This window comes from Myotis davidii, unplaced genomic scaffold (assembly GCF_000327345.1).
Source record: "Myotis davidii unplaced genomic scaffold, ASM32734v1 scaffold149, whole genome shotgun sequence".
Classification (NCBI taxonomy): Eukaryota; Metazoa; Chordata; class Mammalia; order Chiroptera; family Vespertilionidae; genus Myotis; species Myotis davidii.
The window spans coordinates 4,244,290-4,257,672 of record NW_006352194.1 but is presented as its reverse complement, the minus strand read 5'-3'; the positions used below and the strand labels follow the sequence as shown (position 1 = coordinate 4,257,672).

Genomic DNA, 13,383 nt, shown 5'->3' with positions numbered 1-13,383 from the left:
GACCCAAACCCAAGGTAGGAAAGTATGCCCTCTGCCTTCATACCACCTGGCACTGCTGAGCCCAAAACTCAGCCCCTGGCCCCTCTGCCCACAGTGGCCAGCACTCAGGCTGGTTAAAAGAGGGTGTTCTAGCCCTGCCTCTTACAAGCAGGGCGTGGGCCTTTTGTCTCAATGTCCCAGTGCCTGGCACTGAATGGGGACTTAATAAATCTTCCCAACTGGACCCACTGTCCCCAGGGCAGGGGCTGTATCTTTGTCCCTGCACTCCCAGGGCTGAGCACATAGCAGGTGGCAGGCAAAGAATAACTGAGGACAACATCAAACACGTGTAGCACTTCATGTGAACCAGGCAGGCACTGTTGCAAGTGCTTTCTCTCTGTTGCCTCATGTAATCTTTGCCACAAATTCACCATCGGTGTTATCCTTACCCCCATTATATAGACAAGGAAACTGAGGCACAGAGTTAAGTAACTTGCCACCGTTAGCAAGAGGCAGGTCCGGGACTTAGCCCTGGCAGCTGGCTCCACAGTCCATGGCACAAACGACCCTTTCACAGGGGTCGCCTAAGCCCATCCTGCGTATCAGATATTTACATGACGATTCATAACAGTAGCAACATGACAGTTATGAAATAGCCACGAAAATAATTTTATGGTTGGGAGTCACCACCCCATGAGGAACTGTATTAAAGGGTCGCGGCATTAGGAAGGTTGAGAACCACTGGTAGAGCCACCAGACACCCAGAAGACAGAGAGCTCCTCCCCGCCCCGGAGCCGGCCACTCTGGGCGGCGAGCTTTGACTTCATTGTAGCATCAGTCGTTTTGGGGGAGTAAACTGGAGTCTCTGGGAGGAGAGGGGGGAGCAGAGCAGCAAGCCAACCAGGGAGACTTCGAGGATCACCCAGTGCCAATTAGCGGCCCCACCGTGCCAGGCCCAGATGGAGCCCTGCCTTGGCCTGACGGAGGGCTCACTCGGTCAATTATCACCTATCCCCGGAGCCCAGGGGGCAGGCGGGAGAAAATCTGTTTCTTTGTAATCCTCCTCCCCTGCCGGCTGCCATCCCTGCCTGCAGTTGCCTGGCCAAGGGCTCTGGGCGTCAGCAGAAGGCGGTGCTGGCTGGCTGCTTTGGCCCCAAGTCCTGTGTTTGAGGCCCAGGCTTTGCCTCTCCCTTGCTGAATGTCTCCCTCAAGCCCCGTCCCAAGATGGTCTCCGGTCCTTATATTCGGCCACACGGTGATTTCTGTGTCTGCTTGTACCCGGGCACAAGGTCTTTGGAATTACAAGCCTTGCAGTCAAACTTCAGCCCTGCCATTTGGAAGCTGTGTGACTTTGGCGTGGTCATTCCCCCCCTCTGAGCCTCAGTTTTCTCATCTGTAAAAAGGGGGGTGTTCATGGTACTTCCATGGGTGCTCATGTGAATTTAGTGAGAAAACCCATGTAAATCACTTGCACTAGGCCCAGCACCTGGGAAACACGTGATAAATGGGAATGATTATTGTCCTTGCATGCTGGGCGAGGAAGCACAGCTAACATATATATAGCACTTGCTGTGTGTTCTAAATGCTTGTGTATCTGAGCCTATTAAACCCACAGTCCCTGCCCTCAAGTTGCTCACAGTCCAGTGGAGAGACAGACCTACCTTCATTAGGAAAACTGAATTAACTGAGCACCGTCTATGTGCCAAACCCTATCTACATTGGGTGCTGGGCATGTAGAGATTAAAGACCCAGCTCCTACCCCAACCAGGGTTCACCAACCAGTGGGCAAAACACAGAGAAGTCACCTATGGGTTAGGTCCAGTGGTGGGATGGAGGTGGTCTGTGCCAGCTTGGCTTACAAGAGCCAACGGTGGGCATTTCTTCCCGGCTCAGGTATCTCAAATTGGCCTGGTGAGAGCGTTTACAGCACAGAAATCAGCAAATACAACCAATCTTGGCTCCCCCCGCCCCAGTCAGCCATTTACCAGCACATCACTGCCTACGGAGCATGTGTCGGGCGTGCTCAGTGGAGGTCTGCGTTATCTGCTGTGGAGAGTGGGGGGCAGGCCTCCCAGAGATGCACAGGTCAGATTCACCAATCCCAGGGCACAGGATGATGGGGGCGGGGGGCACTCAGGCAAAGGGACAGGTGTGTGCAGCCAGGGCATGGAGGGAACTGCAAACAGATGAGAGGTGACAGATGGGGCTGGAGAAGTACACAGCACGGTTGCCGGCGACTAAGGGTGTTTGTTTCCAGGATACGGGGCTTGCCGTTAGGATGAGTAGGTCACCCCGTGGGCAGGCCCCTGGGAAGACCCTTGGGGAGAACAAATGAGCAGTGGAGAGGGATCTGAGCATCCATGCGGCCGGGGGACACTGAGATGATACTGGTGGCACCAGACCTGGTATTGACTCGACTAAGTATTTCCTCACCCACTTTCTTATCTGATCCTCACAACCTCCTGTGAGGGGTATGTTTGTTCATTCAACAAATATATATTGAGCACCTACTATGTTCCCACCACTCTGTCCCACCAGCGAGGGACCCAATGAGACCAGACAAACCTGGTTCCTCTCCAGGTCTTTCCAATGCAGGGGGAAGATGGCGCACACGTTTATACGCTGTTTTCTAATATACAGTGGACCCTTGAAAAAACGAGGGAGTTAGAGGCACCAACCCCCGCCCCCACCCCCCGCCCCGCCGTGTGGTTGAAAATCTGCCTATAACTTTTGACTCTACAGTCAGCCCTGGTTCAGGGGTCAGCTGTAATTACAAATTGTGAGGAAGGAAACAGAGACAGACATCGTAGCGAGAGAATCACTTAGTCAGGATGGCCAGGGCAGGCCTCTCCACACGGTGACACTGAAGCTGGGCCCCGAAGGATGAGAAGGATCAGGCATGGGAAGAGCAGGGGGTACAGCATGGCCCAAGGCCCTGGGTGAGAACACCCTTGACCACCAGGGGCTGGAGCACAGTAAGTGAGGGGAGTGGCAGGGAGTGGCAGGAAGACAGCAGAGCAAAACCTTGCAGGTCTTACGGGCCAGGGCGAGGTGTGTAGGTTCATTCTAGTACCTGGTGGGGGGCAGGGTGTGGTGGGTCCAACTCATTCTCATCAGATCGTGGAGGATCGTGGGCAGGCAGGTGCTTTGAGAGACTCTCACTTGGTCTGTCCCGTGCAGGTATCATCAGCTCCCTCTCTGGAGGAGACTGAGTCTCAGATGGCAGGTGCCCCTGAGCCCACACTCCTGGCAGGGGTACCACTGCCCAAGCCTGTGTCTTCAGGTCTCGTTGTTTTCTTCCCACTTCTGTATGAGACTCAGATGTTGGCGGGACAGGTGCCTTCCCAGCTGAGAAGCTACAAGCAGCATGGCCCCTAGGGCACCGGGCTCTGTGGATGGCAGCCACCCCAGGCCTCTTTCCGTGGGAGAGGAGGTGGCTGATGGGAGCTGAGGCCCTAGCACACCTCGAAGTCGCACAGTATAGCTGAGATCAGAGAAGAGCCGTGTGAGTCAGCTCCTCTCTGGGCCTCAGTTTCCTCAAATGTCAAGTAAGGCGGTTGAGCTGGATGCTCTTCCAGCCCCTCCCTTCGCCCACTGGGCACCCGGCATTGAATTGGAAGGTTAAAGTCCAGCCAGGTACTTATAGGTTCACAAGTAAGTAATTAGAATGGTCACCTCAACCCGGCCTAGGATCTTAGGGAAGCCTTCCCTGCAGAGATGATACCTGCGCTGAGTCTTAAAAGAATGTAGGACTTTCCCTTATGACAAAGGGCAGGCACTCCAGGTAACGAGGACAGGATCCCCAAAGGCCAGAGGTGTGGAGGGGGGCCTCAGGGTGGCACCCTGTGCAGTTGACTGTGTAGACCATCAGGCACAGGTTTGGGCTAGTGGGCACTGAGATGGGCATGTGCCAGCCCTGGGGGCACCAGGGACCTGAGGTGCTTGGGGGGGACTATTATGAATTTTTCTTAAATAGCCATTTTATTGTGATAGAACTCATATACCATACAGTTCCCCTATTTAAATTGTACAACTCGGTGACTTTTAGTGTATTCAGAATTGTGCAACCATCGCCACAATCAATTTTAGAACGTTCTCATCACCTCAGAAAGAAACCCATTACCCATAGCGCCATTCCCCATTCTCTGCTCTCCCCAGCCCCTGGCAACCGCTAATCTACGTTCTCTCTCCATGGGTGTGCCTGTTCTGGACATTTCCATAGGCATGGAAGCATATACTGTGTGGCCTTCTGTGACTGGCTCCTGTCACTAAGCAGTGTTTTCGAGCTTCACCCGTGTTGTAGCATGAATCAGTCCTTCGTTCATTTTTAGGGCCAAATAATATTCCATGATAAGCCAAGGTGGGTTTTTACTAGTAAGTGGCACAGAAAGGCTTACACTTTGGAAAGCTGGTCCTGGAGGGTGGGCAGGAGGAGGCCAGATGGCCAGGAGAAGCTACAGAGTGGGTGGGAGGGCAGCGCAGAAGAGGTAGGACCGGGTACTGCTGGGGAGGGAAGACGTGGTAATTGATTGGCTGCAGGGGGGACGGGAAGGAATGACAGGAGAAGGGGTTTTATGAAGCACAGTGCCAAGAGATACAGAAACCACAGATGCCCGGTGGGAGGGCCAAGGGGTGGCTGGGCAGCACTCCTAATGAGAGAAAGCTCCTGGAGGAGGCAGCCTGGGGAGATTGAGAGGGACCAGGACCTGGTGATGGGAGAGGACAGCCGGGAAGGCGGTCCAGATGGAGGGGCTGGCACAGTACGGAGGGGAGAGTGGGCAGCCACTTCAGCCGGGCCCAGGGAATCGCCAGCAGATGGAAGAGGCACACTAAACATGGAGCCAGGAGGATCTTGGTCTTGGAGCCAAAACCCTTTGGCATCTATCAGAATGGTCCTAGAGACTCTCAGAGGAGCCCTGTGCCCCCATTCTACAGCAGAAAAAACTGAGGCTCAGAGAGGTCAACTGCTCAACTAGAGCCAGGGCTGCCCCTTTATAGAGCCAGCAGGGGAAGGTTGGTGCCTACGAGGAAGACGAGAGGGAGGGAGGGAGGGAGGGAGGGAGGAGGACATGGGGGCCCCAGAGCCAGCACGGCAAAGTGGAGAGAGTCCTGGACAAATGCCTGGAGCAGAAGCTGCCAGCCCCTGCTCAGCACCCATGGGCCATTGACGCAATGCGAGTCACATCAAGGTGGTGTGGTGTGGTGGTTAGGGAAGCAGCCCCTGGAGTCAGACCACCTGGCATCGAATCCCAGCTCTGCCACTGTAAGCCCACGTCCTTGGGAAGTTACTTCACCTCCGTCATGGGCTGGTGAGACCTGGATGAGTTATTACGAGTTAAGTCCGTAGAACAGCGCCAGCATCTCATCGGCGCTCGATAAAAGCCGGCCGTGGCACGGTGTTCTCCAGAGCCCTGTTCCCTGTCTGTGCGATGGAAGCCTAACTACCCCAGAGACCCCATGGCCATCCCTGCTGGTGTCAGGCTACCTGGTCGGTGTGTCGGTCTGTCTTCCCCCTCGCCTGGCAGCTCCTTAAAGACTGGGCTGGAGCGGTTCTTCTCCAAGACCCCCACAGGGCCTGGTCAGGGTAGCATCATCAGGGGGGTGTTGATTAGGGTGGTTGCAAAGTGGGGCCGGGGCCGGGGGTGGAGGGGGGGGGCATTTTCTAGCAGCAAGCGCTGAGATTGCAGCTGCAACCCCCAACCCCTCCCAAGCCTGGGCCAGTACTGCTCATCAATTGCAATACTCACAGTCACGTTAGGGAGTAGATGCTCTTACCAATGAGAAAACTGTAGCTCAGAGAGGTTGAACCACTTGTCTGAGGTCACCCAGCAGAGTGATATTTGAACCAGCTAGTTTAATAATGCCAGGAATTGTTCTAGGCATCGTTGCCTAAATGAACCAAATGTCCTCCTCACCACGACTCTAGGAGGTAGATACTATTGTTCCCGTTTTACAGGTGAGGGAGCAGCTTAGGTGACTTGCCCAAGGTCACAATGCTGGCATTTGCAGGCAGCCGGCACGCTGACCACCACTCTTCACTGCCTTTCTACGTGCATGGCCGCCAAAGCCCAAGCTCTTTCCTCGTAAGCAGGCAGTTTCTAGACGTATTGAGATGGAGCGTCTGAGCGCCCGGTTCCGTGCTAGGCACGGGGAGGAGCTGCGAACCAGACATCGCTCCGATCCTGGGGGAGCCCAGAGCAGGGCCAGGAGACCCCTTGATGAGTGCTTTCCTAAGCCTTGGACTTGAAAGATACGCTGGGAGTCTGCGGCTGGAAAAACGATTTGGGAAATAAATGTACGTTCGCCGTTTATGTAGGAGGAAAGCGGTGCTCAAGGAGGTGGGCTTGTGACCAGAGGTCGCACGGTACTCCAGCATGGAATGTGATCAGGTGAGAGCGCAGGCCTGTGGACAGTTCAGCTGCATTTCGTCCCAGGGAGGAACCTGCCCCTTGCAAAGCTCTTCCCTGTCCACCTCCTCACGTACACCTGGCACGATCTCCCCCACGGCACCACAGCAGAGCGGGGATTATGAGCCCCAGTGGGTGGAAGAAGAAACAGGCCAGGAAAGGGGCAGGGCCTAGAGCCCAGGCCTCCTGATTCCCAAGCCAGGGCCAGAAGGAGGGGCACACAGGCCCACACAGGAGTGGTGACCTCTTGTAGGACCTGAGCCCTGAGCTGTCGGGCCTGAACCCAAATCCTGAGCATCCCCCAGAGCAGGGAAGAAGGCCAAAGACCCGGTGAGATCCCACATGGCTCAGTGCCCACCAAGTGCAAGCACTGCCCTCCTCAGGCTCTCCCCGGTACTTTGGGGCCTTTTATGTAGTAAATTGATCAAACACCTATCATAACCGCTACTATTCATCAGGCACCTAGACGGTGCAAAGCCTCATGTCATGTGCTTTACACGCTTACGCCAAATGCCCACAATGGCCCGCAGAAATGGGCCTTAGAGTCATAATTTTACAGGTAAGGAAACTGAGTCTCAGAATGGTTAAGCCACTTGTCTAGGGCCACACAGCTAGTACCAGGCCACGCTGGGACTCAAACCCAGGTCTGTCTGCGTCCAAAGCCAGTGGCCTTGCCTGCTCTACCGCATCGCCTCTCTCCATGCTCTGCACTGTGCTAGGGCCTGCCTACTGGAATGTGATCTCAATCATCTGGAACCCAGGACCAGCCACTGGCAAGCGAGACTGGGCCCCGGGCACTGCCACAGGCCTCTTCAGAGTCTTCAGACTAAGAAGTCAGAGTTGCTCCTAGGAGCTGTGGCACAGCCGACCTGGAGTAGGTACGGAAGGCTTGCCAGGGGCCCCGCTGAACGCATTGATAGCTTTCGAGACAAGAAAGCAGGTGCCTGGAACCTCCTGGGCACAGCTAGGGCCGCCTCGTGGGGGCGTGGAGACCCCCACGAACTTCAGGAGATGGTGTTTCTCAGCAGTGACGTTGCGTGGCCCCTTCCACAGGCCTCCTGGCCCCTCGTGATGCCGCGTGCCCCCTCCATAAGACACAGGGTCCTCTCTGAGCCCACTGGTTTACTCGGCGCCTCTCTGTCTTCTCTCCCAGGTTGCCCATCTGGAACCTTCAAGGCCAACCAAGGGGACGAGGCCTGCACCCACTGCCCCATCAACAGCCGGACCACTTCGGAAGGGGCCACCAACTGTGTCTGCCGCAACGGCTACTACCGAGCAGACCTGGACCCGCTGGACATGCCCTGCACAAGTACGTCGGGGGCCCCTTGAGGGGGACGCCGAGTCCACAGTCTCCTGCAGAAAAGCCCAGAGCAAAGGCCGGGCAGCTGTCCGGCTATAGCCAGCCTTCCCTGAGTGAGGAGGACCTGCAGGGGGAGGGGGAGGGAAAGGGAAGGGGAAAACTGGTTGGAAAAGGACCATCGGGGGCAGTCCCTGGGGTGGCCAGGCTGCCAACGTGCAGATGCCACAGGGCTGGCATCTGGCTCCTCACCCCCTTCCGTGAAGTCACAGGGCGGATAAAGTCAAGGTCTGGATTTACAAAAGGACAGACAATGGCAGGGTTGGCAGAGAAAGAACCAACACAGGTGGTGTCTGTGGCAGGAAAGGCTGCCCAGCGTGCTAACCTGGCAGCGGCTGCCCGAGTCACAGGCTGAGGTTCTCTAAGGAAGGGTGACTCCGAGGGCAGTGTTACAGCCCCTGCGTCACACAGGCATGGCACTGAGCTGCGAGTAACAGAGCTGGCCCCCGTGGCAGAAACCATAAGGGTTTATTCTCCTACCTCACAGAAGCCCGGGGATAGGCAGTCCCGGGAGAGCATGGTGAATCATGGGGTTCTCGGACCCTGGCTCTCCTGCTCTGCCGTTCCTAGCCTGTGGTTTCCATCCCTCTGGTCTCTCCGTAGTCCAACATTGCTGCTGAAGCGCCAGCCATCACACACGTTCTGGGCAGCAGAGAGAAGGAAGGGGATAGAGGGATACTTTCCTTTTAAGGAAAGGTCCTATCCAACAACTTCCGCTACAGCCCGTAGCCAGCACTTCACCAGAGAAGGCTGGGAAATACAGTCTCTCACTGGGCGTCTTGCCACCTGAATAAAATCGGGTTCTGTTATAAGGGAAAAGGGGAAGTAGACGTTGTGTGGGCCAAACCCCCAGCACAAAAGGACTGTCCCTGGTGACACACACCGAGGAGGCTGGCGTCTAGGGAGAAGGGTGTGCAACAGGATGAGAGTTATATTCTAGAAACATCTCTCTGGTGGGTGAAGAGGGCAAAGTACTTGGAGGAAGCCTTTTGGGAGGCATGGGCTGGAGCCAGGGCAGAAACGTACCCCCAGAGCTCCCATTGACCGGCACCCCTCTCCCTCCCCAGCCATCCCCTCTGCACCCCAGGCCGTGATCTCCAGCGTCAACGAGACCTCACTCATGCTGGAGTGGGCTCCGCCCCGCGACTCCGGAGGCCGGGAGGATCTCGTCTATAACATCATCTGCAAGAGCTGTGGCTCTGGCCGGGGCGCCTGCACCCGCTGTGGGGACAATGTGCAGTACGCGCCCCGCCAGCTGGGCCTAACGGAGCCCCGCATCTACATCAGCGACCTGCTGGCCCACACCCAGTACACCTTCGAGATCCAGGCCGTGAACGGCGTCACCGACCAGAGCCCCTTCTCCCCTCAGTTCGCCTCCGTGAACATCACCACCAACCAAGCAGGTAAGCGCTTCCCAGGCAGGCTCCGGGGGCAGTGCCGGGCGCCACGCTGTGCCAACTGGGTATCCTGCCAGCCTCCGTGAAAGACGCCCTCACACCTGCAGTTTCCTCTCTTCAAAGGCTGTGTGTGTGAGCCTGCCACCTGGGAGAGCGTTTACCACTGTCCTGGTGTTTATAATAACTGCTGTCACTTGTTAAACGTGTATTAGTGAAAGTGAAGCTGCTATGACAAAATGGCCCAGTGCTGGGTGGCTGTGGGGACAGCGATGCTTTTCTCTCTCACGTAGGAGTCCAGGAGTGAGCAGTAAGGTTCGCAGAGCAAGCCCTGATCCCTGGAGATCCAGGGACATGGGCCCCTCCCGGCTTGTTGTCTCACCTGCCTCTGTGGGCAATGCAGAGTCAGCATGTCTGTGCTCCGGCCTGCAGGAGGGGCGGGAGGGAGGACACTCAGGCAGGGACAGGGCTGTAAGCAAGGGGGGCAGAGGTGCACCATCACTCTGTGCACCGTCCACTGGAAGGAGCTTGGTCACGTGGGGTCACCGAGCCACGAAGGAGGCATGTTCTCTCCAGCCTGACTTCGGTCTGCGGCACAGAGAAAGGTGACCCTCTAGCAGTTCCCATGGTGCTTTCTTTGAACCTGCAGCCCTTTCCAATCTCACTCCGTCCAAACCCTCTCCCTACGCCCACCTTTAATAATCCTTCCTGTGACGCCATGCCACCCTCCCTCTCCCACCCTGCCTTCCTTCACAGCAAAAAAGCGTTGCCAAGCGATGCAGTCTCCCTCCCAACCCCTACTTCCCCTTCAATCCATTCCACGTAGGTGTCCGGTCCCATCTCTCCACCAAGACCACTGTCCTCAGGGTCACGGGGACCTCCATGTGGCCACGTCCGGGAGACACTTGCAGCCTCATCCCCCAGCCAAGGGCCACGTGAGACTCTCAAGGACCTTATGGTTCCTGTGGGTTGAAAACTTTGTGGTTGGCACTGTGACTGTGTCCCTCAGTTAGTCACTCAACAGTCCTCGCCAAGCCCCTGCTGTGAGTGTGATCTGGGCCCTGTCCAAGGAGGAACCAGGGGTGGCCAGGCTCCAGGAAAGAAAATAAGTGGGCTCTCCAGCTTCTTGTTCAGGGGATCCAGAGGTGGAGGCGTGGGGAGGCTTGCCACAGGAGGCAGGATTTGACCTGTCGTTTAACCCTTTGCGGTCATTTGTCTACTCTCAGCCACCACAGCAAGGAACCGTACGAATCTTAACTAGAGTGAAGAAATCGAAAAGCTTCGGAGATACTTCGCAGAATTTCAAATAAAGCTTTACAAACTACATTTAACTGTAATTAGGCATTCTCGCTTGTTAAGATATTTCAAAATAATACTCCAAAATGGCAAAAAGAAAGTTACCAAAAGAAGTGTACTGCGAATCTGAAAGTAACGATGAAGAGTTTTATTTTGGCACCTTGAATACTGACTCTGACGTAGAAAGTGATAACGTTTGCAGTGATTCTACTAGTAGTGACGTAGTTCCAAAAATGAATTAATAAATCTTGTTTATCCTTCATAATCTTGCATGCTATGTATCACTGCTCTTTCAATGGAAATTAATTCCGACCAGTACGACACCCATGTCCAAATTTAATACGACCGCAAAGGGTTAAAGGCCTGGTAGAAATTTGAAGGGAGCCATCGAAAGAAATGGAATTCAAGGGGTGGGGAGGGCATGCACAGGACATGGAAAGAGAGAGGGCAACCAGCTCCACCTGGTTGAGGGGTGCTTTCCAAGCTTGACCTCACTGCAGCCCCTGGTCTCCTTGAGTAGGAGGCATCTGTGTCCCCATTTTACAGATGGTGCTCAGAAAAGTAGAGTCACAAAGCAGGAAGATACGAGATAGGAATTAACTAGATCTAACAGACTCCAGTGCTTGGACTAAGTCCAGGGTATATATGTCCAAGGAGCCTTGAGTGTGACGGTGGGTCTGAGTATGCATGTGAGGGAGTGTGTTTGGAGAAGGTGTGGGTATGTCCTGTTGTTTGGGTGACTGTGTGTGTGTGTGATTGCCTGTGACCTTGGCATGCGACTTCTTACTGACACATGCATTCCTGAGCGTGGGTGTGTCTGGATCTGAGGGACATGGAGGGGGTGTGTTTGAACATGAGTCTGTATGTCTGACCGTGGTTTGCCTGTCTGTGTGTTTGTGTCTGAGAAGGAGTGGTGTGGTCTTGTTTGTGAATGTTTGTGGTATCGCCGTGGCTGAGCGGGCATGTTTTTGAGCGTGTGCCTGCAGTTCTTGAAGGGCCATGGGTGCATTTAAGTCCCGCTCAGATTGGGGTCCCAGTGGAGCTGAGAGGGGTCCAAGGTGGGCAATCTGAGAGAACCTCAAAAGCCAGCAGCTGTTGGCAGAGACACCTAACAGATTGTGAAGCCTCCCCTGCGAGGTCTCCAGCTTGACAAAGCCCCGAGGTAGGGAAGCCAGGCTCCCAGTGGGAGCGGAGGGGAGGGAACGCTTTTCAACTGGGAGAAGCTAGAATTCCCCAGAGCCCCTGGATTTCTTTCCCTGGTTGGAGGTGGGGTGCGGAGGGAGGCTTCCCCTGAATCCATTTGGGAGCCCTGGGGGTGGGACTGCCTACTCAAGAAGCCTCGACATATTAGCAGCAAGGATGGAGTCTGGGCTACTGGGATGGAGCCCCTTTGTCTGGAGCTGGAAGCTCCCAGAGAACAGAGGTGGGGCAGAGTAGAAGTGAGGGGCTCCCAGAGAGGAAGGTGCCCAAGGAGCCCTCAGGATTGAGGGACAGAAGCAGTAAGACACTAGCACTGGATTAGGAGCAGGGAACCTGAGTCTGAATCCCAGCTTTGCCATTCATCTGCTGGGTGACCTGAGTGTATTAGTCAGTTCTTGCTGCCATAATGCTGCATAACAAAAACGCCCCACAACTCAAGTTATTTACCACCATAAACATTTGTTTTCTCACTCACTAGTCTGTGGGTCAGCTAGGGTTTAGCTAATCTGCACAGGCTGGGCCGGGCAGGACTCCAGAACGTGGGCTGGATTCAGTCTGTTCCATATGTCTCCTCATTCTCGTTGGACCAGCAGCCACCCAAGCTTATTTCTCTCCTGGTGAATGGTGGGAGCACACGTGGCGGGCCAAGCCACGCCACACAAACACATGTCTCTGCTTGCAGTGCAGTCGCCCACAGTAAATGAGTCCTGCCGAGTTACTTGGCAAAGCGTGTGGGTGCATAATCCTGTCACAGAGAGGAAGGGCTAAGGCAACTGGTCCAACCTAAACACTCGTGAAGATCACCCCTCCCTCTGGGCCTCATTTTCCCCACCGAACTGAGAGCTTTTCAGAATGCAGGTTCTGGACTCCGCCCCAGACTTCCATCCCAAGATCTCAGAAGTAAGCGAGAATCTGCATTTCTATCAAGCGGCTCCAATGTTTCTTTCTATCAGACAAATTTGGGAAACTCAGGTCTAAGGGAGTCTAAGCCCCTGTGAGCCCTTCATCTCTGGGTCTTTCTGGATCATAACTCCCCCTCCCCCTCTTCTGCTCTAAGCCCCTTGGCACACCCCACTCTCGGGGATGCCCAGAGCCTAGCCGGGGACTGTGCCACCACCCCACGCCCTCACCACAGTATCCCCCTTTGCCAGATGAGGAAATGGAAGCCCAGAGAAGCAGAGTCCTTTATGCTAAGTCCCACTCCTAAATGGCCTTCACTAGGATTTAAACCTGGGAGCATGTGACTCTAAGTCTACATTGGAGAAGTCAGTTCCTGCCCTTATGGCTTTATGTCCTGGTTGGGGAGATGAGACCTGGGCAGCGTCTATATACAAGATGTCACGAGTGAGGGCCCACGGAGGGGTCAGGGAGGTGAGGGAGATCATAGGCAGGAGAGACAGTTGCTTCCTGGGGAGTGGAAGAAAGGCACAGCATGGAAGGCTTCTGGGAAGAGGAGGCATTTGAGCTTGATTTTGAAGAATGGAAAGGCTTCTCACACCTCTATGGAGCCATGCAGAGAAGGAGGTGTACCAGGGGAGGGAAGTACAGGAGGCAGGCTGGAAGAAGCATCAGACTCCTCTGCCACAGGGTCTTTGCACGGGCTGTTCCCTCTGCCTGGAATGCTTCTCGCCTCCCACCTTCCTTCAGACCTTAATCCATCCTCAGTGACCTTCCTGACTTGGTCACATGCCCCAGCACCATGGCCCTCAAGTCCCTGCGGTCGAGTTGTTGCTTTATGTCTTCGATCATT

General features: G+C 55.1%; 1 protein-coding gene across 3 annotated transcripts in view; it reads left to right on the top strand.

Moving 5' to 3' along the window:
* The window catches only part of EPHB2 (EPH receptor B2), a 141,678-nt gene that overhangs the window by 91,335 nt on the left and 36,960 nt on the right, over nt 1-13,383 (top strand). For all 3 annotated transcript variants that reach the window (XM_006777586.2, XM_015557285.1, XM_006777585.2), the window contains exons 3-4: nt 7,540-7,695; nt 8,811-9,146. In XM_006777586.2, the coding sequence (XP_006777649.1) occupies nt 7,540-7,695; nt 8,811-9,146 (492 nt within the window). The remainder of the gene's footprint in view (nt 1-7,539; nt 7,696-8,810; nt 9,147-13,383) is intronic.